General features: G+C 48.4%; 1 protein-coding gene across 2 annotated transcripts in view; it reads right to left on the bottom strand.

The window, feature by feature from the left end:
- Positions 1–25,087, bottom strand: part of LOC126540288 (uncharacterized) — an 87,507-nt gene that overhangs the window by 13,744 nt on the left and 48,676 nt on the right. For both annotated transcript variants that reach the window (XM_050187092.2, XM_055075944.1), the window contains exons 3-4: positions 13,487–13,552; positions 12,760–12,834 (exon numbers count right to left, since the gene is read on the bottom strand). In XM_050187092.2, coding sequence (XP_050043049.1) covers positions 12,760–12,834; positions 13,487–13,552 — 141 coding nt within the window. The remainder of the gene's footprint in view (positions 1–12,759; positions 12,835–13,486; positions 13,553–25,087) is intronic.

Genomic DNA, 25,087 nt, shown 5'->3' with positions numbered 1-25,087 from the left:
GCTCATTTTTTTAAAAAGTGAATACGAATCTACTCGGCAGGCGCCCGACCAACAGACCGATCGCCCGACTCAGGCGAAACTATGGAATCGTAGGTAAAGGAGCCTTCCATTGAAAACTATCATGGCCTAATGGTTACGCCACTGGGCTGCTGTGCTAAAATACACAGATTCAGTCCGCCTATCGGTTACGTATTTCTTCACAGCAGTATAGGCTGATCTCACCATATTTCGAAGTACTTAACGGAAAACTTGTTGTGTCGAGCGTACTTAGAATCTTCGCCTTCGCATTCGTCCCTTCAGCTATTTGTTCTCCGGGATGGTGTATTATACCGCCACAATGTACGCCGCGACGTTCCTGCTTTACTCCTCGTCATTACTAAGCACCCCCGGTCAGCTGTTCCCCAAGAACTTCACGATTTACCGACGGCAGGTCACCTTGGCGTCTCTCGCACCTACGACCGGCTTCGCCGACGCTTCTTTAGGCTAGGCCTTTCCCGCTCGGTCCGGAAATACGTTGCGGCTTGTGAAAAATGCCATCGTCGAAAAACACTATCGACACTCACTGACGGATGCCTTCAACAGCTCGACATTCCTTCCGAGCCGTTCTTTCGCGTTGGCTTGGACTTACTTGGCCATTTCCCTCTATCCACGTCTGGCAACAAGTGGGTCGCTGTTGCGCAGATTACGCCACGCGCTACGACATCACCAAAGCGATTACAATAAGCTGCGCCACAGATGTCGCCGATTTTCTTTTACGCGACGTGATTCTGCAGCATGGTGCTCCACACCAACTGCTCACACACCGGGGTCGGACATTTCTTTCTAAAGTCACCGCCGACATGCTGCAGTCCTGCTTACAAGCACAAGTTGACTACGTCTTACCATCAACAGACTAATGGTCTCACGGAGCGTCCGAATCGCACCCTAACAGACGTGATTTCAAAGTACGTCTCGTCCGACCATAGTGATTGGGACCTTGCCCTACCCTCTGTTACTCTTGCATATAATTCTTCGCGTCACGACATTGCCGGTTATTCCCCGTTCTTTTTGTTGTTCGGCCGAGAACCCACATTGCGACGGGATGCATCCCTTCCATCCATCGCAGCAGAGGCCAGCGAGTATGCACTTCACGCCATTACCAGGCCAGCCAAAGCACGCGAAATTACCCACGCTCGCTTCCTAACCTCCAAAGACAAGCAACGACGTTTGTACGATCGACAACACAGAAACGTCCATTTTCGCCCGGATCTCTGGTCCTCCTGTGGTCCCCGACTCGTCACGTTGACCTGTTAGAAAAACTGTTAGAAACAGGCCCATATCGAGTGCTGCGTGCCGTGACTCCAGTTACGTACGAAATCGCCCCAGTCAGTACCAGTGCCTCATCTGCCCCGAATTCCACTGACGTTATGCATGATGCACGCCTCAAACCGTATTACTCTGCAGTTATCACCGATATTTAGACGCCCTGGGAACGTGCTTCTGCCGCAGGAGATAATGATACGTGCATACTGCGTGTTTCTTGTGGACGATGCAAGCGGGCGCTCCGACGAAGACGACGAACGCTCTCTGGCTCTTGAGCTGTCGGCTGAACTGGCCAGCGCTGCAGTTATCCTTTGTAAATATACCTCGTGAATAGTTTCCACTTCTCAATCCTTCGTTTGCGTAACATTCAGGGCTGTCGACAGGATGACGGGAGAGGCAGTCGGCGTCCTTGTGCAAACGGCCTGACTTATAGAAATCAGCAAATTAATATTCTTGCAGTACTGGCGCCCATTTACCCCATTGTCGAATTGGCTCTCTAAGTGAGGAGACGCAGCCGAAGGCGTAGTGATCGGTAACCACAGAAAATGTGCGGCCATACAAGTACGGACGGAATTTGGCAACTACCCCAACTAACGCCAGGCACTCCCGTTCGTTAATTTAAAAATTCCTCTCGGCGGGTGACAGAATTCGGCTGGCGTATGCAATTAGGCGCTCTGCGTTACACTGTCATTGAAAAAGTTCAGCCCCCCCCCCCTCCATGGCCAATGGCATCCATGTGAAGTTCAGGGGCGGCAGATGGATCATAATGAGCCAGCAATAGGGGAGCCGTCAGCAAGCGTACGAAGGCGGAGAAGGCTTCGCTTTGAGCAGGGCCCCACGTGAAAACAACGTCCTTCTTGAATAAATCCGTGAGCGGGCGAGCGGTGTTGGCGAAATTCTTGATGAAACGACGGCAATACGAGCATAGCCCAGCAACGCTGCCTGCGTCTGTAAATAGGTGTAAATAGGATGGGTGACCACCGATTTCTGGGCTAAAGGGCGGCCGTCTAGGTCGAAAATGTCGCGGTAAGTTTCCAAGCGACGGCGTAGGTTAGCAGCTTCTGCCGGGAGGACAGGTGCAATCATCTTACTAAGTCCATCTGTGAGAGTCAGTGAATCGGAGGTTCTTGTAGAGGGTGACATAATTTCGGCGTCAAGAGGAGATATCCGGCAATCGTTCACAGGCGAGATGTCACCCAAAGACATGCCTCTGGGAAGAATTTGGGTCGGGCAGGCAAAAAATTAAGGAGAGGGAGCGAAGTCTTATTGCCTGTAACAGTTAGCACGGTATGGGGAACGGCCAAATTTCTTTCAAGCTGCGCGGCGTTCGTAGCTACCGTCATCGAGGCGTCGTCCGGCGCGACGAGGGCAGCGGCGAGCTTACGGGTCCGCGAGGCGTGTCAGGCGGAGGAGGTGGCCATTGCCCTGGCCATTGCCGACCCCGGGTGCCAGACGGTGTTGTGCGATTCCCGAAGTGCAGTGCGGAATTATGCAAAGGGCAAAGTGTGTGGTGAGGCTGTGCGCGTTCTGTGCTCGGCTGACCTGCAACGACAGAATCGGTGTGTTAGAATCAAGTGGTTCCCGGCGCACGCGGGCAACGATGCGTCCGAGAAGCACGATAACCACAACGAGACGGCACACGCAGTGGCGCGAGCGCTAACCAACCGCGCCGCTGCAACCGACCGTCCAACGTGGTGTAGTGCCAAGGACCGCATTACGACGTTCAACGAACTTACCCAGTTCCACCGCCTGGCTCGAAGGACTTTCCCACCCCCGCACCCGGGGCTGAGCCGAGCGGAGGCGGTGCTGTTCAGACAATTGCAAACTGGTTCTTTACCCACCCCAGTATTAATGACTCATCTATACCCTAAATTATATGTGAGTGATGTGTGCCGCGTGTGCCAGCGGGAGAGGGCCACCCTGACGCACATCCTATGGGATTGCACCAAGTTCCCCAATGAGGCTTCGACAAGTACAACGATTCCTCCGCGACTCGCGGCTGCGGCGGAATGCTACGACCACGAAAGCCAAACCTGGGCCGTCCAGCAGGTCTCGGCGGCTCTTGAAAGACAAAGGCCGAGCGAAACCGACGGAACGTTGCCCCACAGGGCGACCAACCGCGGGAGTAACACGCGCTGGAGTTGAGTAGAGACCACCCGCTGAGAAGACGTCAGGGCCCGCGTCACGGCGCCATTTAGTCATGGTGTCGTTCTGCAGGCGACTACATGAAGTTGTCGCTCTCTCTCTCAAGCAGTGTGTTGGCGGTGGAACATAGTACATAGACGCCGTCAGGAACAGATGGCAACGTCAGTAGAGTTGCGTACGTAGTGGCTGAGGCGACAGGTGGATGTCTTCGGGAGAGCATAACCGTGGTTGTTTGACTGCTGGAGAATAGCAGCCGTGGGGCAGTTCAAGCTGAATGACACTAGACGCGCAATCAAAGAGGGCTAAATAGGACGATAGAAAGTCTAAGCCAAGTATAACGAAGGCATTGTTCGAAAGTGGCATACAAAACAGTCGTTAAGCGCCTCGCGATGCCAATGCGAGCTGTGCACAAACCAAGCACGGTAGGCGTTCCTCCGTCGGCGACGCGGATGGTGCATGACGCAGCGGGTGTGAGAACTTTGTTCAGGCGTCGGCGCAGTTGGGCACTCATGACGGATACGTGCGCGCCAGTGTCAATGAGCGCTGGGACCCTGACGCCATCAACTGAAACGTCCGTCAAGCTCCGTTTGATCAGAGTGATCAGAGGGTCTTGCGGTCGAGCCGTCAATGAAGCGTCGCCTCCGGGAGCTGCGCCGCTTAGTTTTCCGGAGACGGGTGTCGGGGCTGCATGCCCAACGGTGGGCGACGAGCCTGCGGTGATAGGGACGATGGTCGACGAGCTGGTGGCGAACAGGATTGATGGCGTCGAAACGAAGACGAGGGACTGTTCCAAGGAGCATGAGCGTGATTGTTTGGCTGTTGCGGTGCCAATGGAGGCTGGTAACGACGCTCGCTATAATAACTGGTGAATGGAGGTCGCAGAAAGGAGGCGACAGTAGTGTTGTTACAATGGCGACCAACGTGACCAATACGCCGGCAGGAAAAACTGATTGGCCGATCGTCTGCGGTTTGCCACTAGCCTGGATTTCGGTAACGTGCAGGCTACCGCGGATCAGTCGATGGACCTGGAGTATGAGGCAGCTGTGAAGCGGCAACGGCACATACACAATAAACTCCAAGATTAGTGAGTTCTTCACGGACTATTCACGGCCTGTACAAATGGTGCTGTAGGCAGGTTGTCCAGTTTTCTGGGACGGGAAGAAAAGGCTGGAGGAGCCATGGCTTCAAGTGTTTGCCGCACTATCCGTGTCAGGTCATTTGATGATGATGGTCGCTGCACTGCTAGCCTGTCAACACAAGAGGATGTCGCACAGGTGTTGGGCAGACGTGCGAACGGCGAGGCATTGCGGCAGCTCTTGGCCTGCTCGAAGCGTTGACACTCTTTCATGATGTCCTGTACTGTTTCACAATTCTTGCACATGAGCAGGTTGAAAGCATCGTCAGCGATACAGTGCAGTACATGCCCACCCTTGCCGGACTCAGCCATATCGCTGTCGACCTTAAGGCACAGAGCCGACACATACTGGATGTGAGAGACGTATGATTCTGTGGGCGACTGACTAGGGGCGGGCCGCTAGTTCTTTCTCAGCGGTGTTCTTCCGCCCGGCGGGACGGCTGAATAACTCCCTCAGCTTCTGCTTGCACGTGTCCCAGTCGTTCAGCTGTTCCAGTTGTTCCACCGCTCCTTCGCCGTGCCTTGTAGGTAGGAGGCCAAGTTAGCCAACATCATCGTCGGATCCCATCTGTTGTGGGCACTTACACTCTCGTACGTGACGATCCTGTCTTCCACGTCGAAGTGGTCGGTGCTACAGGACGTGCCTGGATCCCGCGGCAGAGCCAGCACGACCATCGGAGTTGTAGGCGTTGACGTGGGCCGCGCCATGTGGGGACCTGTTGAGTCCATCATGTCCAGTCCGAGGCTACGACCACTGCGAAACTCCGTTGTTGTTCCCGTGGGTACCCCGCACCTCTCACCAAGTTGTTACGCTGCAGACATCGCTTATCAAGATGTATTTATCCTATTTACAAGAGAGACAACGGTGCATAAACAGCATGGCTGTCGAGACCGATTCCGCCTTTACATGTCAAGTCGTCTTGTCCTGACTGGTGCCACTCTTGTTTGCGGCGTAACAATATGTTTAACGGCCGACCGTACTGCGTGTGCCTCAGCCGTAAAGATGCTCGTTTCAATATGCAGCACATCGGATACGGAAATAAATGGTCCGACTGCTGCATAAGAGATACCAGCATGCGATCTTGACGTGTCAGTGTAGTACTCCGGGCATGAGTATTTAGCCTGAAGCTCCAGTAAGTGCATCTTAATATGCGCTTCTGGGGCGTGCTTAGTTACCTCAATAAATGATGTGTCACATTCTATGAGCTACCACTGCCACGGCGGTAACAAATTTGCGAAAGGCATGAGATGTTGTTCAAGGTGTGGAACATCCATTTCTTTGCTGACACTCCGCGCACGCAACGAGCAATTCTCTCTCGCTGCAGGTCGATTATGAAATGGTGTGGCACTGGTCAGGTCATCATGTGTAGTCGATATAAGGGATGTTCAGAGTTGGAATTTACTTCTAGAAAATACGTGACGCTGGAATATGTCCGTTGTAGATAGAGTGACCACTCGTTTGCCTCTACGTAGAGGCTTACCAAAGGACCTGGTCTAAAAGCGCCTGTGGCCATGCGATGCCTATATGGTGGACGGGATCCAGCATCCCTTGGGTGCTCGGCGTACCAGACTGCTACATTATGGCACAGTAGTGTAATTGTGTACGAATGAGGTTCATGAGGCATTTCTATCACAAACCCGCGTTCATTGCGACAAAAGTTTAAGAATGTTCATTGTTCTGAAGCATTTGTTCTTAAGATACTTCATGGGTGGGATGATAGTAGGCTTTCTGTATAGTATTATGCCTAAAAGCTTGTATTCGGTGCTTACAGGTATGCGCTGTCCACGCAGTTCTACGTCAGGATCAGCGTTCAATCCTCTCTTTCGTGTAAAACGAACACAAGAGCTTTATTTGGGCCCAGCTTAAAGCCGCTTTCGTTTAGACCAAGCTGAAGCTTTCGGTCACCAGATGGCCAGGTTGCAAGATCGAAATCCTTTCTGCACGTCGTCTACGTAACCGAATAAAACATACTGCGTGGAATGGACGACTGCAAAGACTTCATCTTTACAGTGAAAAGCGTAGAACTAGGTACTCCAATATGCTAACCCCACCTTGCTGGATAAAACGTCTGGACAGGGCATTGCCAATTCTCCGTCGAAAAGTACGGTTAGACCGAGAGCATTCTATAACATTAAGCATGCTTTTCCGCATACCCATACAGACTAGTCCCGTAATATTCCAAAGCGCCACGTCGTGTCGTAGGCCTTTTCCATGTCGAGGAACACGGGCAAGAACAACTAATGAGCAAAAGCGCTACGGACATTTGCCTTAATGCGTACTACAGGTTTTCCCGCTCAGTTTAGTCCAAGCGCCATTGAAAATAATCGAGGTGCCTGCCAATTTAATCTGAGCGCTAGCATTTTTAATTCAAGTACGAATAATTTAATGCAGGCGCCGCCACATTTAATCCCAGCGCCATCCGAATTAATCCGCGTGTCAACTGATTTAAACCTTGCGCCAGCCGTTTAATGCAAGTGCCACACATTTTAATCCCAATGCCATTCAATTTAATCATGTTGGAAATTGATTAAGGAACGAATAATTCTTGCAAAAGGAGGTCGTAAGAGGCGCAATGAATGCCGTCTATTCATTCATGTCATCATTGTATTGGTGTCAGCTCAGTTTCCACGCTACCAGTGTCGTCATGGCTGCTTCAAAAGCACTTCCGTGTGGTATATCGCTCATTTACTCCTTTCTGAGTCGCGTTTCCGAGTGACAAGAGTGCCTCACATAAGTGAGTCGCAATCGTGAGGCACATTAAGCTACTTGGGTTGCGATCCTGACATGCGATTTCCGTCCCTAAGTTCATGAATATCGATCGGCATGGTTCGCAATGGTAAAAACTTGCTCACCATTACTCAGGCACTTGACACAATCACTAAGCGACTCATTATAGCTCACGAAGTTTTTATCTTGCGTGCACTCCTATGCTTCCAACATGCAAAGCAAACGAAATAGTTCTGAAAGTGTAGCAACTCATTCTTGAGTGACATGATTAGCTCACTAGAGATTCACTCGAAGTCACCGCCGTCGCACCTCTCCTAACCTGCCTACTAAGCATATCAAACGAAACGACTTCCAAAGCTGAAAACCTGCTCACTATCACTCACTGAAATGACGTGACCGCTAGTGACTCTCGTGACGTCACCACGCTTCTCACGCATGCAATCTCTTTACCTGCCGCCATGCATATCAAAGGAGGTTATGCATATCAACCTGCCGCCATGCATATCCGGCTCACTATCACTCAGTCAAACGAGGTGATCACTAGTGACTTACGTGAAGTCATCAGGGTTCTTACCCGATCATGCAGTTTACTAACCTGCCGACAAGCATATCAAACGAAATAGCTTTGAAAGAATAACAACCTGCCCACCATCACAGTCAAGTGATGTGATCACTAGACCTACGCATGCATTGTCCGGATCTCCTGACATACATATAAAACGAAATCGCTTTCAAAGAGCAACAATCTGCTCACCACTATCACAAAGTGAGTTGAAGTGTTCACAAGTCACTCGCGTGACGTCACCACGGTTATCACCCAACCATGCACTGTACTAAGCTACCGACATGTATTTCAAACGAAATCGCTTTCAAAGAGTAACAACCTGCTCACTATCACTCAGTCCCATGATGTGATCACTAATGATTGACGTGATTTCGCCGCCCTCCTTACCCAACCATCCACTCTCCTAACCTGCCGACGTGCATATCAAACAAAATGGCTTCCAAAGAGTAACAACAGGCTCACTATCACTCTGTCCCATGATGTGATCACTAGTGGCTCACGTAACGTCACCACGCTTTTTACCTAACCATGCCCTCCATTAACCTGCCGACATGCATATGAAACGAAATGGCTTTCAAAGAGTAACAACCTGCACACTATCACAAAGTCAAATGAGGTGATCGCTACTCACTTGCGTTACGTCACCATGGTTCTGATGCACGCATGAACTGTCCCGACCTACCTACATGCATATTTAACAAGATTGCTTTCAACGGGTAACAACCGGCTCACTATCACTCAGTCCTCTGATGTGATCACGTGTGACTCACGTGACGTCACCACGCTTTTTACCGAACGATGCGGTCTCCTAACCTGCCGAAGTGCATATAAAATGAAATGGCTTTCTAAGAGCAACATCCTGCTCGTTCTCGCGAAGTTGAATGAGGTGATCACTAGTGACTCACGTGATGTCACCACAGTCGCATGCGAGCGCCTTGCCGACACGTACATCAAAAGAAATTTGTTTGAAAGAGCAGGTAGCTACTCACTATCGCTCATGAACATGACGTGATCACTAGTGACTCACGCTTCATTGTTCCGAGTAACTCGCGCAAGGTACCTTGCTAGAGAAGAGGTGAATCGACAGGCGCAATCCGTATTACCATGGTGACTCACATGACGTCACCTTGAAGAACACCTAGCACGCACTCAAGCACGGGCGGTGTTGATAATAGAATATTATTTTTAATGGGCGAGATATACACATTTATTCACACATTTTCCTTACGAATGAACTGAACTGCTCATCATATAACTATTCTATTATGACCAGCAAATTTTTTTAAGCTACCGACAAGGGCGGTGTTGGTATTAGAATATTATTTTTAAAGGGCGAGATATGCACATTTATTCACCTTTTTCTTACGAATGAATTGAACTGCTCATCATCTGCTCACAGCTCGGAAAAATGCATGCGTGGGTGAGAACCGTGGTGACGTTACGCGAGTCACTAGTGCTCACCTCATTTGACTTTCAGATAGTGGGTAGGTTGATACTCTTTCAAAACCATTTCTTTTGATATACCTCTCGAAAGGCAAGGGGAGTTGGTGCTCGCGTGCGAATGTGGTGACGTCACGTGAGTAACCTGTGATCGCCGCATTCGACTTTTTGATAATGAGCAGGTTGTTACTCTTTAAAAGCCATTTCGTTTGATGTGCTTGTCGGGAGGTTAAGAGAGTGCATGGTTGAGTAAAAAGCGTGGTGATGTCACATGAGTGACTAGGGCTCACATCATGGGAACGAGTGATAATGAGCAGGTTGTTACTCTTTGAAAGCGATTTCGTTTGATATGCATGTGGGCAGGTCGGGACAGTGCTTGTGTGCGTCAGAACCGTGGTGACGTTACGCGAGTCACTAGTCATCAACCTATTTGACTTTATGATAGCAAGCAGGATGTTACGCTTTGAAAGCCATTTCGTTTGATATGCATGTCGGCAGGTTAGTATAGTGTATGGATGGGTAAGAACTCTAGTGACGTTACGAGAGTAACTAGTGATCACCTAATTTTACTGAGAGATAGTGAGCCGGCTTTTACCGTTCGTAAGCCACCTCCTTTGATATGCATGGCGGCAGGTTAAGAGACTGCACGCGTGAGAAGCGTGGTGACGTCACGAGAGTCACTTGCGGTCACGTCATTTGTGTGAGTGATAGTGAGCAGGTTTTCAGCTTTGAAAGTCATTTCGTTTGAGATGCAGGTTAGGCAGGTTAGGAGAGCTGCGACGGCGGTGACTTCGAGTTAGTCACTAGTGAGCTAATCATGTCACTCAAAAATAAGTTGCTACACTTTCAGAACTATTTCGTTTCATATGCATATTGGAAGCATAGGAGTGCATGCAAGATAAAAACTTAGTGAGCTATAATGAGTCGCTTAGTGATTGTATCAAGTGACTGAGTAATGGTGAGCAAAGTTTTACCCTTGCGAACCATGCCGATCGATATTCATGAAGAGGGACGGAAATCGCATGTCATGATCGCAACCCAAGTAGCGTAATGTGCGTCACGATTGTGACTCACTTATATGAGTCAATCTTGTCACTCGGAAACGGCACTCGAAAAGGAGGAAATGAGCGATATACCACGCGGAAGACTTTCTAAAGTAGCCACGACAACGTTGGTAGCGTGTAAGCTGTGCTGACACCAATACAGTGATGACATCAATGAATAGAGGGCATTCATGGCGCCTGTTACGACCTCTTTTGGAATAAATTTCGTTCCTCAATCAATTTGCAACAAGATTAAGTTGACTGGCCCTGGCATTAAAATGTATGGCACTTGGATTGAAATGGCTGGCACAATAATTAAATCAATTGGCACGCGGATTAAATCGGATGACGCTGGTATTCATTGTGGTGGCAACTGGATTAGGTTGTTGGTACTAGGAATAAAAATGCTGCCTCTCAGACAAAATTGACTGGCGACAGGATTATTTTCAATGGCCATTGCATTAAACTGAGCGGGAAAACTTGTAGGTCGTAGGTTGTTCACCGGCCTTCTCTAACGGTACACTGATATGGAACCAGCAATTTGTTTGATTCGAGAGAACGTAGGAGACGGCAGTCAGTCATATTTTTGAATAGCCTGCAAAGGCAACTTGCGAACACTTTTGCGCAATAGCTCGTCACTAAAGAAGGACCATTTACCTGCTTCAGAACCGGAACAATCGCTTCTTTCCATGTAATTATAGAGTGTGCGAAGAGTCATTTGGGTGTCCGTGTGGAGGTTTTTGACCATGTCGTACATTAATTTGTCAGGTCACGGAGCAGAGCTCTGACACTTCTTGAAGGAGGCTCATAAATCAGCAATGATAAAGGGCGATTGTAGGGTTCAGGCTATATGCACTGATGACCCAATGATATGCATCCGAGTTGAGTTTAAGCAATGACTGTGTATGGTTTATAGATCTGGATACGGGCTCGAAGTGCTCTCCGAGAGCATTAGCCTCTACTTCCAAGCTATTCCCATCGTCACTTACCAGAGGCTTAATTGCCTTTTTAACCATTCCACACTTTTCTTTCCTGTGTATAGGAATTAATTCCTGAGAGGAACTTCCCCTAGTTGGCACTGTTCGCTAGTCGTCGCGCGCTTCGCCCTTGTCATTTGTTCTATTAAGTCGATTAAGTTTTCCACATGAAGGTATCGACGCAGTATAGCCCATGCTTTATATTGTGTCTCGCCCGTATCTCTGCAGTCTTCTTTCCACCAAGGAACACGTGTCTTACTGGAATAGCCGTTTGTTTGCGGAATGAACTTTTCTGCTGCGTCTATAATAAAAGCTCTGAAATATGCCATGGCGTCATCTATACTACACTTGTGTGTAAAATCCTGTGACAAATACATGAATTCTTTAAAATTATCCCAATGGGCGGAGGTCAGCTTCCATCAAGGGGCGTGCGGAGGAGAGTCGTGTTGCCGCATCAGGCTATAGGAAAATGGAAAATGGTCGCTCCCAAAAGGACTGGCGATAATATTCCCTACTAGGTCAGCAAAAAGTATAGAAGACACAAACGATAAGTCGATAGATGAGTAGCTATTGTCAGGGAGATAGATTACAATAAGTTCGTTCTTTCTTAGCCAGAGTTTACAAGAAAATTTTCTGTAAGGCGACCTCTCGCGTCGCACCGGGAGTCTTGCCAAAGTGTGTTGTGAGTGTTCAAATCCCCTGCAAGTACGTAGAACTCTGGAAACTGGTCAATGAGGTTGTGGAAATCTTTCTGAATGAAGTTATAAGTAGGACTCACATTTAAAGAGCAGACACTAGCCAGTCTATTCAGGAGAATTGCCGTTAGTGATAATGCTTCTAGGGGCGTCTGACACCACAGGATGAGGCGTTGGCCTCGTGGCGGTATTTGTGAAATGTGGCATATTGCCAGAGAAAGCTCTTTAAGCCAACGTTTTATTGGCTCACAAGTTTCGATGAGGGCGAAATGCGAAAACACCCGTGCACTTAGATTTAGATGCACAGTAAAGAGCCTCTGGTGATTCAAATTTACAGAACCCCCACTACGGCGTGTTCCATAATCATATCGTGGTTTTGGCACGAAGAACCTCATAATAGAATTTTCAGGCTATCCAACGCATTTAATTTATGTGTATGGGGCATTACTGGGCTTGTCATACTTACTGCATCCAATGACATGCAGAAGGCGCTAGACCATTGTGTAATTTTGACGCAAAAATTCGCTTTCGAAAACATCGAGGTCGCAGAAATCCGTGTTTGAACGTCAGCATGAAAAAGTATTAAGCGTGAACAACTGTCGTTAATTCATTCGTGACTACTAACCCATGAAACTCTACTGTACACAAAAGGCGCTTTGGTGGAAGGAAACACGATTTTTGCAGAGAAGCTTGATAGTTTTGAAACAGCCGAGACGGGACGGTACTTACAGAGTTTTGAGTGAACAGAGACCTGGCGCCTTTAATGATGCAACTTCGTAGGCGCTCTTTGATGTCATTTGTGTTCTGTAGAAGATTCGAACGTTTCATCACCACACTGAATCTTTAAGAGGATAGAGAGACAACCGAATGGAGCTTTCCAAAGTTAGATTTGCAATAAGCGACAAGGCGTCCCGCAGTGACTACAAATTGTGTTAAGTGGCAATCCATCTTAAACATTTTGCCGCAACTGTCTATTATATATTAACGCTCTATCACACCTGCAACACTCCTTGCTACAGTAAAAATGAAATATCTATTTACAATTCTTTTATCCTTCGTTTGTATTGGCATGTGTACATAAGTTATTGTGTATTGGATATTTATCTCTTGTTATCGCGCCTGTTAAATTACTTTCTACACGCTTGCGTGTCGTATGCCAACCCGAGTATTTCTTCGTAGAAGGGAAGGTTACGGTACGAGCGCTCCTATGGCGGAAGCGATAATGTGATAATCTCAACTATGATACATATCACAGCTAACGCAAATTATCGTGCGCACAGAGGAAAACAACACACTCGTCTGAAATATTGCGAAGTTTGCTGAAGACCGCTGGCCACCTTTACGCACAGCAAAACTTTACTTGTCATGATTGTTGCTTACATCACGTTACTATACACTTTCGTACAACCTACCAAGGGTACCAGTGTCATTTTCGTAATGTCAAATGTTTAGTTACCTTCTGGACCCTGGGATTTACGTAAGCGTAGCAAAGTCTGTATCCCAGGCACAACTTCTCAGCAATCTGAAACATACGAAGCATATAAGCAATGAACTGCCACCTCGAAAACCCTAGAATGCTAAGGTCTATCGAAACTTGGACGCGTCGCGTGCTAAATATACGCGCAAAAATGGTGAATGAATTATATGCGTTGTTGTAATCGTTTTCAAGTCGTTAAAATTTGTGCAGCCAATGTCCTCGGAATCTAAGTGCATGTCTGAAAGCTTGTAATAAGGGCTCTTTCTGGTAATGCAACTCTCTTTTCAGCTCTAGAAAGCAATAACAGTATATATATGAGGGCCGTTTCTTTTTCAACCTCCGATAGGCTATAAATAAAAGACAAGTTCATCTAAAACAATAATTTTATTACCAAAAAATTAGTACAGTTACGGTTACTTTTCGACATAATCACCGAAGAGATTGAGGCATTTGTCATATCTGTGGACAAGCTTTGCAATACCCTCTTCAAAAAAAGTTGCCGCCAATGAATTCAAGTAGTCCTTGACGTTGGTTTGAAGGTCGCCATTGGTTTGAAAGCGCTTCCCACCAAGTCACATCTTCAGTCCAGGAAAAAGATGACAGTCACAGGGTGCTAAGTCTGGACTGTATGGCGGATGATCAAAAATGTCCCATCCAAATTGTTCGAGAAGCCGTTGAGTTGCTCCAGCAGTGTGTGGACGGGCATTGTCATGGATCAGAACAACTCCAGCGGTCAGCTTTCCTCTTCGTTTGTTCTGAATGGCTCTACGCAAACGTCGTAAAGTTTCACAATAAACAGCTGCAGTGATTGTGGTTCCGGGCTCCATAAACTCCACAAGCAACACACCTTGTTGATCCCAAAACACAGTAGCCATGGTCTTTCTGTTGTTGAAGGTTTCTTTTTAATTTCTTTGGTTTGTTTGGTGAATTTGAATGCATCCATTGTTGTGATTGTCGTTTTGTTTCCGGTGTGTGGTATTGAATCCAGGTTTCACCCCAGTCACGATTGATTTCAAAAGGTTGTCTCCTTCATCCTGGTAACGCTCAAGGAACTCCAAAGCTGACGCCATTCGTCGAGTTTTGTGGCCGTCCGTCAACATTTTTGGGACCCAACGTGCACAAAGTTTTCTGTAGCGTAACCGTTCAGTAACAATAGAGTACAAAACAGACCTTGAAACTTCTGGAAATTCCGTAGATAAAGCTGTAATGGTGAATCTGCGGTTTTCTTTAACCATTCTGTCAACTTGTTGAACCAGGTCATCTGAAACGACAGATTTGCGTCCTTGGCCCCCTTCATCATGCACATCATTACGTCCATCTTTAAAATTTCGACACCATTCACGCACAACACCCTCACTCATGAAGTTTTCCCCATACACTCGACTCATTCTCCGATGGATTTCTGCAGCACCATGGCCTTCAGCCTGTAGAAAACGAATAACACTTCGCAATTCACACTTGGCGGGAGTAACAATAATGGCAGCCATGTTTACGTGGCTGTAGCACAAGGCCGACTGACGCCTGAATGTCAACAATGGCGGAGTGTGTAGTGCGAGAGCTGCGCAGTTGCCTACAGCGCATGTCCGCTTTCTGCTGCCCGCGTAGCGTCTGCACGGAGCGATCGGAGGCTGAAAAAAAAAACGGCCCTCGTATGTTCATATTTATAGTATCGAACTTGAATGAACACGATTATTGTAGCGCAGGGGCCACTTCATTCTAATATAGAAAAGCATGGTGTCATATTGGCAATGGTTGGCTTATCCTACAATCAGCTATGCTCAAGTAGCCTGTTATCGATGATCCTGTGAGAATAAACATTTCAAGTGTATTCGCTTTCATTAGGAAGCGGCGTTGAGAAGCAGAAATCAAATGGTTCTTGTCTACATTAGGCACCACCGCCCAAGTGGTGCATTGCTGCTAAACTCCTCGTATCAACGATAGAAAATTGGTTCTGTATATAATGGACAACGAATAGGAGACGTAGCAAACATCGATTAGTCATACCACAATGTTTGCGATAGTACTATACCCTATATTACTATCTTTAGTGAGTACTTTCAAACTTCCATTCTTACCGCGCCTCGAATATAGCTCTCAAGCTGGTGGGAGGAATGACGAGCGTCTTATGGTTACATGTGACTGGAAGCATGTCTGCATGTTTTCTCATATACATTTTGCCTGCGTTACGACACCCTTACAAGAAATTCGTCTAATTCATGCCAATCTAGAGAGTATGCAGCGAATAAACTTCTTTGTCTGGCCACTGCCTGTTATGAGACAAAAACGCAAGCCACCTAGATGTGCCACATCGAGTAATTGACATTACTCTACAGAGTGCTCAATTTTCGAAACCCAGAAGAGACAATATTAGGTTAACGTAAAATCGGTGACAGAAAATACACTATGGGTAGGTCTATGGGTTAAGACGCAGTGGTAAATATGCTAATAGGTGACTTAATTCACGGCAGGGGTTCCTAATGGCAGGCTTAATTGTAAGTGGTATACAGGGTGTTCTACGAAATTTTTAAGTAAGATGTAAATATAGCCGTTTAGCAATAACAGAACGGTTCCTTCGGAGACATGCCGTCAGCGGTGGCGACCAAGGGGTGACAGGTGATACGACGTAATGAGTGCCTAATTAACAAAAAAATTAATTATTTAATTTTTATCCTTTAGTGTCGCTGCGCTCATCGTAATTGGGGAGTTGAGCCGAGCTCTCGCTACAATATATAAGAACTTTCCGGAGGCTGCAGCGAGCGCGAAATCGCACTCCTCCAGGCGACGTCCTGCTTACGTCATCCAGCAGCGGGCAGCCAGCACACTATGGCTCCGTGGTCCTCGCTGTCAACAGCAGGTATTTTAAGCCCGATATGGCACTCTGTTGCACTTTTAACACTTTTCCTAATTATGTGATGCTTAGGAGATGTTGATGCCTTTATTAGCGCCGGATACTCTTTCTCTCGTAGAAATCCAAGTAATGAAGGCCACAGACATGAGAAGACTAAAGAAATCTCATTCGGACTTAAAGTCAACTATTATAAGCAATTCAAACATTCAGTCTTAAGCCATCTGACATTGTGAAAAAGATAGAAAATAGAGAGTCCACTGACATATGAGCAATAAGTTCAGCATAAAGCCCAGTCGCATAATTACGCAGAAGTACGGGTACATAGGAAAATACGCAATAAGCTAACACGAAGGCATGTGATCCAATGTATAGAATGGAAAAAAGCGAACTGAATATTTTCGGAGAATATTCCTTGCAGCGAGACACAGAGCGCACAGGGCGTAATGAAGAAGAGTAGTAGTAGTAGTAGTATAAAACATTTATTAAAAAAAATTACATTCATGTCCAGTGGGTGGGTCCCTCAGTCCAGGGCCCCACTGGCGATCGCGGCACGCCGGGCTTGGTCGAGAAGGGCCAATTGGTCCTCCCGCACCGTGCTGGCTAGCCACACCTCCCACTGCCTACTGTTGGAGTTTTGCCCCATAAGGGGTGATTGGATTTCTTGTGGCCGACTCTGGCACGACCATGTGCTATGGTCAAGAGATGGCCGCCCTCCGCACCAGGGGCAAGTGTTGGGATACCGGGTGGGGTGTATGTGGTGTAGTAGGAGTAGGTGTGGGTATGTACGGTGTGAAGAAGTACACACAAAGTACCGAGTGCAGGAGCAGACGACATTGCGGCCGGCCTCAACAAGAGGAAAAGAAAGACGAGGGAGGCTCGTGCAGCGCATGAAAAAGGGGCTCGCGCAACGGAGATGGTTGGAACGCCGGCACGACTAGGGCCGCCGGGCCTACGGAACCCACATCTACCGGTGAGGTTCACCTGACCGAGCGTCCGTCTTCGGGACAGGGAACGCCTCGGGTCGTTGCACGGCACGAGACCCCGGAACGGCCTGCTGCAGCCTCGAACCCGTATCTACGCGCGAGGTTTGGGAGAGCGAGCGTCCGTCGTCGAGACGAGGAGCGCCTCGGGTCGTTGCCTTGCACGAGGCCTCAGGTCGGCCTGCCGGCATCGTGGAACCCGCTTCTACGCGCGAGGTTCGGGTGGCCGGGCGACCGAGTGGCCTGTTCTCGTCTACCGAGCTGTGGGCCGTCCACCTTTTCCTGCCCCGTGCTGCTGCGTCTGCTATTCCGCGCCGGTCATCACTCGACGAACAAGTGTTCCAGCTCAAGGACTCTACGTGTCACCACACTCCGGACTTAACCGCAACCTCGTGAGACTACATTTTTTTTTTCTATTTACGAACAACCTTGTATGTGTGGGTCTAGCTTAAGATATTTTACTTGTCTACGTGCCGTCTAATATAATTGTGTGTGTGCTCATCTTGCACCGTCGCCTCCATCTTCCTCCCGTCACACGCTTTGCAACGTGACGGTCCTAACAACATCACATATCTGGCGTCCGCGAACAGGACTGCTCTTACGCTATAGAGAAGAGCAGCACATTGCATATGCGTGTCTGACGGGTGAGGGTGGAGACAGACAAGCTTACGGCAATTGGAAAAGAACTGGGGTTGACCGGCCAGGCACTAAAACAATGGGTAGACGAAGAGCGCGCACGCGAAAGGGAAGCGCGTGAAGCACGTCTGGCTGAACGCAATGCAGCAAAAGAAGCTGATGCCGAAGCGCTAGCTAGATTAAAGGCAGAAAGGGAAGTCCTCGAGCTCAAGTTAAAGTTGAGGGAGTTAGATGCGACAGCGGGTAGCATGACTGCTGGGCAGCTTACAGAGAGTGTGCACGCAAATGCTACCGAGAGCTACCAAAGTCCTCACAAACTAATTCCACCATTTAATGAAGAACGCGATGAGTTGGATGCATACATTCAACGATTTGAGCGCGTCGCAACGAGCCAGGGCTGGCCACATGACAAATGGGCCCTATCGCTAAGCCTCTGTTTGACAGGAGTAGCTCTGAGTGTTGTCGGCAGAATGGCACCGGATCATGCCATGGACTATGCGACACTAAAACAGACGCTTTTGCAACGCTTCAGGTTCACGGAGGAAGGCTACCGAAGGAAGTTTCGGTCGGCGAAACCCGATAATTCCGAAACTGGTAGACAGTTTGCCGGTCGTCTACTGGGATATTTCGATCACTGGCAAGAAATGGCCAATACGGACCGGACATACGATGCTCTGCGGGACAAGATTGTCTCAGAACAGTTTCTGATGACTTGCTATGAGAAACTGGCAGTCTTTTTGAGAGAAAGGAACTGTCAGGGACTTGACAAACTAGCGGAAGCTACTGATCATTACCTGGAGGCGCAAGGGTTAGTCAACCTTGGCAAAGGTAAAAACGAGAGAGAACATACCAAGCCACCAGGTCAAGCTCGAACTCCTGAGCGACAAGAAGAGAAGGAAAGACCACGCTGCTTTCTTTGTGGTAAACGCGGTCACAGAGCTGCTGATTGCTGGACCAATACGAAGGGTACAAATACAAATACGTCTGTCTGTGGAAAGTGCCGCCGCACTGGGCACAAGACAGGTGACTGCCCCAGAAAACCCAACAGTACTGAGAAGGCTTCGTGCTCGATGCAACAAGTAGACATGTCCAAGGCAGTAAACGAAGAGACACAGACCTTGCGTCGAGTTCCCAGAAGTTTGGAATGCGGGAGAACGCAAACGCATAAACGAGACGAGAAGTCTATGCCTACTGCCGAAGGTATGCTTGAAGGACATCCCGCTACTGTCTTGCGAGATACGGGATGCGACTCTATTATTGTCAAAAGGTCCCTCGTACCAGACAGTAAGCTGACAGGAAAAATTTCCTCGGTCTGTCTTCTGGACAGACGATTGTTGAAGCTACCTGAAGCAACCGTGGAGATCGCGTCACCGTTCTTCACAGGCAAGACTAGAGTTTTATGCATGGACAATCCCTTATATGATGTTGGCCTGGGAAATGTGAAAGGCGTACGGAATGCCTCCAATCCTGACAATGAATGGAAAAGACATCTTTTTACACCGAGCGCTGTGGATGATTGCTTTAGAGCAGAAGGTGGAAACGGTTCTACTAATGAATCCATCTCTGCTGACATTTTATCATCGGCTGCTAGAGAAACTAGGGACAAGTCGGAAGTGGCAGCGACAACCAGACAGACGAGATCAGGTTCGCATTCGTTACCAGTACCAGCTATAAACACCCTAGACATCAGCCCAATCGATTTGAAAAGCAGGCAAAGGGAGGACAGCAGTCTACGTAAATGCTTTGACGCAGTGGACAAAGAGATGAAGACGAGGTTCGCCGACGTCCAATTCTTTGTAAAGGAGGGAATTCTTTACCGAAAGTACACACTGCGGTCAAAGAAACAAATGGAACAGCTTGTCGTGCCCAGAAGCCTTCGTCATTTTGTGATGAAGATGGCTCACGAAGGGATCCTTGCCGGACATCAAGGAATAAAGCGAACCACAGACCGTGTGAGCGAAGAGTTCTACTGGCCTGGATTCCAATCAGACATCACGCGATTTGTTAAATCGTGCGATACGTGCCAGAGGACTTTCCCAAACATCTAATAGGTCGAGTACCATTGGCAAATACTCCCGTCATTGATACCCCGTTTAAGAGAGTTGCCATTGACATTGTGGGACCATTATCTCCCATGTCAGAGAAAGGGAATAAGTACGTTCTTACAATGGTCGATATGGCAACGCGGTATCCTGACGCTGTGGCACTGCCTAGCATTGAAACAGAAAAAATAGCTGAGGCACTTCTAGAGATGTTCTCTCGTGTGGGAGTCCCACAGGAGATAATCAGTGACAGAGGCACATCATTCTCGTCACGCCTGATGAAGGAGCTAAGCCGTCTTCTCTCTTTTACGCAGTTGCCAACAACTCCATATCATCCGATGGCAAATGGCCTTGTGGAGAGGTTCTACGGCACCCTTAAACAAATGATAAGACGAATGTGTCAAGAGAGCCCGAAAAAATGGGACCGGTACTTGGCACCCTTGCTTTTTGCTTATCGCGAAGTCCCTCAGTCAAGTCTGGGTTTTTCACCCTTCGACTTGTTGTATGGCCGTTATGTCAGAGGACCCATGGCGATATTGAAAGAATTATGGACAGGTGATCATATTGATGATGACGCAAAAACCTCATACGGGTATGTAGTCGAGCTACGGAAGCGTCTTGAAGACACTTGTCGTTTAGCCAAGGAGGAGCTTCAAAAAGCAAAACTTTTACAGAAGAAACACTACGACCGGAAGGCCAGACCACGTCATTTAGCTGTTGGAGACAAGGTTTTGCTACTGCTACCTTCGGACAACAACAAATTGATTCTTACGTGGAAAGGGCCATTCACTGTACTTGAGAGGAGAAATGACGTCGATTACGTTATTGACCTCGGGACAAGGACGACACTGTTCCATATAAATCTACTGAAAAAGTATGAGGAACGGCCACCTATATCACCGCCATTACCGGAAGCGTCAGCTGCTTGTCACACTGATGATACCGAAAATGACGATCTACCATGTGTATCATTTCAAGGAAAAGAATCGGTGGCCGACGTGAGTCTATCGGGATCGCTCTCTCCTGACCAGCGCGCTCAAGTCACGGGTCTACTGAGTATATACGAGAATGTATTCACCGAGGTTCCCGGCAAGACACATCTCGTCCAGTGTAAGCTGAAACTTACCACGAATACACCCGTAAACATGCGGCCCTATCCAATACCATTTGCTACCCAAGAAGCGGTACAAAAAGAAATTGGAGAAATGCTACGACAAGGCATCATAGAACCATCTGAGTCCGCCTACCAATCACCTATAGTTATCGTGAAGAAAAGAGACGGGACGATGCGTCTATGCATTGATTTCAGGCAACTCAACAAGATACTGGTCAATGACAACGAGCCTATACCTCGGCTGGATATTATCTTTGGGAGACTGGGGAACGCACAGTATTTTTCAAAGTTTGACTTTTCTGAGGGTTACTGGCAGGTGCCCATGGATGAAGAGTCGAAACCAATGACAGCTTTTGCTACGGCATCAGGCCTATATCAGTTCCGCTTCATGCCGTTTGGCATTAAAACAGCACCAGCTGTTTTCAACCGCCTCATGAGAAAAGTGGTAGCAGACATACCACATATTTACTACTACTTCGATGACGTGCTCATTGCCACTGAAACGTGGGACGAACACGTGGGTACAATTGAGTCATTTCTACAACGAGTGAGAGAATCTGGGTTGACAATTCGTCCAACAAAAAGTGAAATTGGTCAAAGATCAGTGAAATTCCTCGGCCACCTTGTTGGAAACGGTGTCATGCAACCGCAGGTCGAAACACTAGACAAAATACAGGCTGCGAAGCGTCCGCAGACAAAAAAAGAAGTACGCTCGTTTCTCGGACTTACGGGGTATTACCGAGACTTCGTCCACAATTATTCCGAAGTAACCTACCCGCTCACTGAACTGACCAAGAAAAGAGGCCCTAATAAAGTAGTTTGGGGAGAACGTGAACAGAAAGCCTTTGATGAACTCAAGATCCTCCTGTCTACACCACCTATATTGAGAGCACCAGATTTTTCCAAGCCTTTCGTACTCCGCACCGACGCATCATCAACAAGTATAGGTGCCATACTTATGCAGCGCCATGAAGGAATTCTGCACCCGGTGTCATATGCAAGCCGCCGACTACAACCACGAGAAATTGCATATTCAACAGTTGAGCGAGAAGCCCTAGCTCTTACGTGGGCCGTCCAAAAGTTCCACATCTACTTGTTTGGACGCACGTTCATATTACAGAGCGACCATAAGCCCCTTGTTTACATCAAGTCGGCCAAGCACATCAACAGCCGTGTTTTACGTTGGAGCCTCATACTTATGGAGTATGACTTCTCGGTTGAGTATATTAAAGGCAGCGAGAATGTAGGCGCAGACTATATGAGCCGGTTGCCAAGCACATAAAAGAGTGTGTCTGCGGAAACATGGTATTTCAAAAGCACGAACGTTAAACCGGTGTGACTTCAATGTCGAACAACAAACATTTCCTGGCATGTTAGTTTCGCGGATTTCTTTTTTTTACCCTCTATCGTGGTGTTGTGTCTTGTTAATGTAGTCATCATGCCGAGTGTGCGGTGCTCGAAACTCTAGTGTTGTAGTAATTTTTTGTGTACTCTTACATACCGAGTGTGCGGTGCTCGGAACTGTAGCACTGTGGTAATTTTTATGTGTACTCAAACGTACCGAGTGTGCGGTGCTCGGATCTGTGGTGCAATTGGTAATGCCCTTGTGGTGCGTGTGTGCTACGGTGGACCCGCAGATATCAAGTACCCTCAAGTTCTTCGAACGAAAGAACTTTCTTAAGTAGGGGGTGATTGTGAAGAAGTACACACAAAGTACCGAGTGCAGGAGCAGACGACATTGCGGCCGGCCTCAACAAGAGGAAAAGAAAGACGAGGGAGGCTCGTGCAGCGCATGAAAAAGGGGCTCGCGCAACGGAGATGGTTGGAACGCCGGCACGACTAGGGCCGCCGGGCCTACGGAACCCACATCTACCGGTGAGGTTCACCTGACCGAGCGTCCGTCTTCGGGACAGGGAACGCCTCGGGTCGTTGCACGGCACGAGACCCCGGAACGGCCTGCTGCAGCCTCGAACCCGTATCTACGCGCGAGGTTTGGGAGAGCGAGCGTCCGTCGTCGAGACGAGGAGCGCCTCGGGTCGTTGCCTTGCACGAGGCCTCAGGTCGGCCTGCCGGCATCGTGGAACCCGCTTCTACGCGCGAGGTTCGGGTGGCCGGGCGACCGAGTGGCCTGTTCTCGTCTACCGAGCTGTGGGCCGTCCACCTTTTCCTGCCCCGTGCTGCTGCGTCTGCTATTCCGCGCCGGTCATCACTCGACGAACAAGTGTTCCACCTCAAGGACTCTACGTGTCACCACACTCCGGACTTAACCGCAACCTCCTGAGACTACATTTCTTTTTCTATTTACGAACAACCTTGTATGTGTGGGTCTAGCTTAAGATATTTTACTTGTCTACGTGCCGTCTAATATAATTGTGTGTGTGCTCATCTTGCACCGTCGCCTCCATCTTCCTCCCGTCACACGCTTTGCAACGTGACGGTCCTAACAACATCACATACGGGTTTGTAGTCGGCGCCAGTACCGCATTTGCGCTGAGTCCAAGGATGTGTCTGGAAAGCTATACCGTTGCCTTCCTCGTCTCTGTGCCTCCAAGATATCTTTTGCTGTCATCGGAGATTCTACGAGAGTGCGTTCCGTCGCTCGGATGCTATATTCTCGAGCGAGGCGGTCCGCCCTCTCGTTACCCCTCACTCCGGCGTGCGCCGGACACCACGTAATAGCGTGGTGTTTCCGTGGGATTTCTTCCTAGGATTTTGATGGTGAGTTTGGGCAGGGTGCCTGCCATGAAAAGGCGACATGCCGACTGCGAGTCGGTTAGTATTAACGCAGAACGTGATCTATTTTCAGCGTCACGTATAGCCAGAGCCACCGCAGTAGCCTCTGCTGTGGCCACCGACCCTGTTCTGACTGTTGCGGAAATAGTAGTTTGTGCGTTTGTGGCTACCACAGTGAAAGTTTTGCTATCCTGTTTGCACGCGTCCGTGTAATAAACCTCCGGATTTCTACCGAACCTGCGTTCGAGTGTCCTGGCCCGTGCAAGGCGCCGTTGTCTGTGGTATTTCTCGCTCATGTTTTTAGGGATTGGGGACACAGAGATCTGAGCTCGCATGTTCGGTGGGAGGAGTTCTGTTTGGTCGTTACAATGTGCCGGTCTGAGTGGATACCCTAATCAACGCAGAAGTGTTCGACCTTGCTCCGTGGAATTGAGCCTTTCTCGTTGTGCAATCAGTGTTGCAGCCACGAGTTCTTCAAATGTGTTGCTAATACCCATTGCATTAAAAAGGGTCGTGCTAGTGCAAATCGGTAGACCGAGCGCCGCCTTATAAGCTGTGCGTATAAGGGCGTTTATTTTAGTTTCCTCTGAGTTTGATACTTTTTGGAAAGGAAGGCCAAAGGTTACACGGCTTATGATAAATGCCTGTACGAGCCTTATCGTCTCTTCCTCCTTGAAGCCTTTTCTGTTTCTTGCTACTCTGTTTATCATCCTAGACACGCTGTTAACCGTTTTCCGGAGATTTGCGATCGTGTGCCCTACTGCTCCATTTTCCTGTATCCATAGTCCGAGTATCCGAGCTTTAGATACCTCCTGTATTGTTTGACCTCCCAGAGCAAGCTTTATCGGAAGTCTATCGTCCTTTCGTGTATAAGGCGCTCTTACTAGGATTAGTTCGGACTTCTCCGGGGCGCAATTCATGCCAGCTTTTGTTACATGATCCTCAACAATGCTAATTGCCTTCTGGAGGGTTTCCTGACGTTCCCCTAAAGATCCCTTTGCGGTCCAGAGAGCTACGCCGTCCGCGTAAATCGCATGTCCAAAGTTTGGGATCCGTTGTAGTTTCACCGCTAGTCCTTTCATCCCTATATTGAAGAGTAGCGGTGAAAGAATTGAACCTTGCGGCGTTCCTCTTTTGGGGGTCTGTAGAACATCTGAGCGCGTGGATCCTAGCCCTATCGTGGCTGTGCGGTTGTCTAGAAAGGATTTTATGTATTCATAAGTGCGC

The sequence above is a fragment of the Dermacentor andersoni genome, chromosome 2 (assembly GCF_023375885.2).
Source record: "Dermacentor andersoni chromosome 2, qqDerAnde1_hic_scaffold, whole genome shotgun sequence".
NCBI lineage: Eukaryota > Metazoa > Arthropoda > Arachnida > Ixodida > Ixodidae > Dermacentor > Dermacentor andersoni.
Note: the sequence above shows the minus strand (reverse complement) of the source record. Positions and strands in the feature narration are given on the sequence as shown.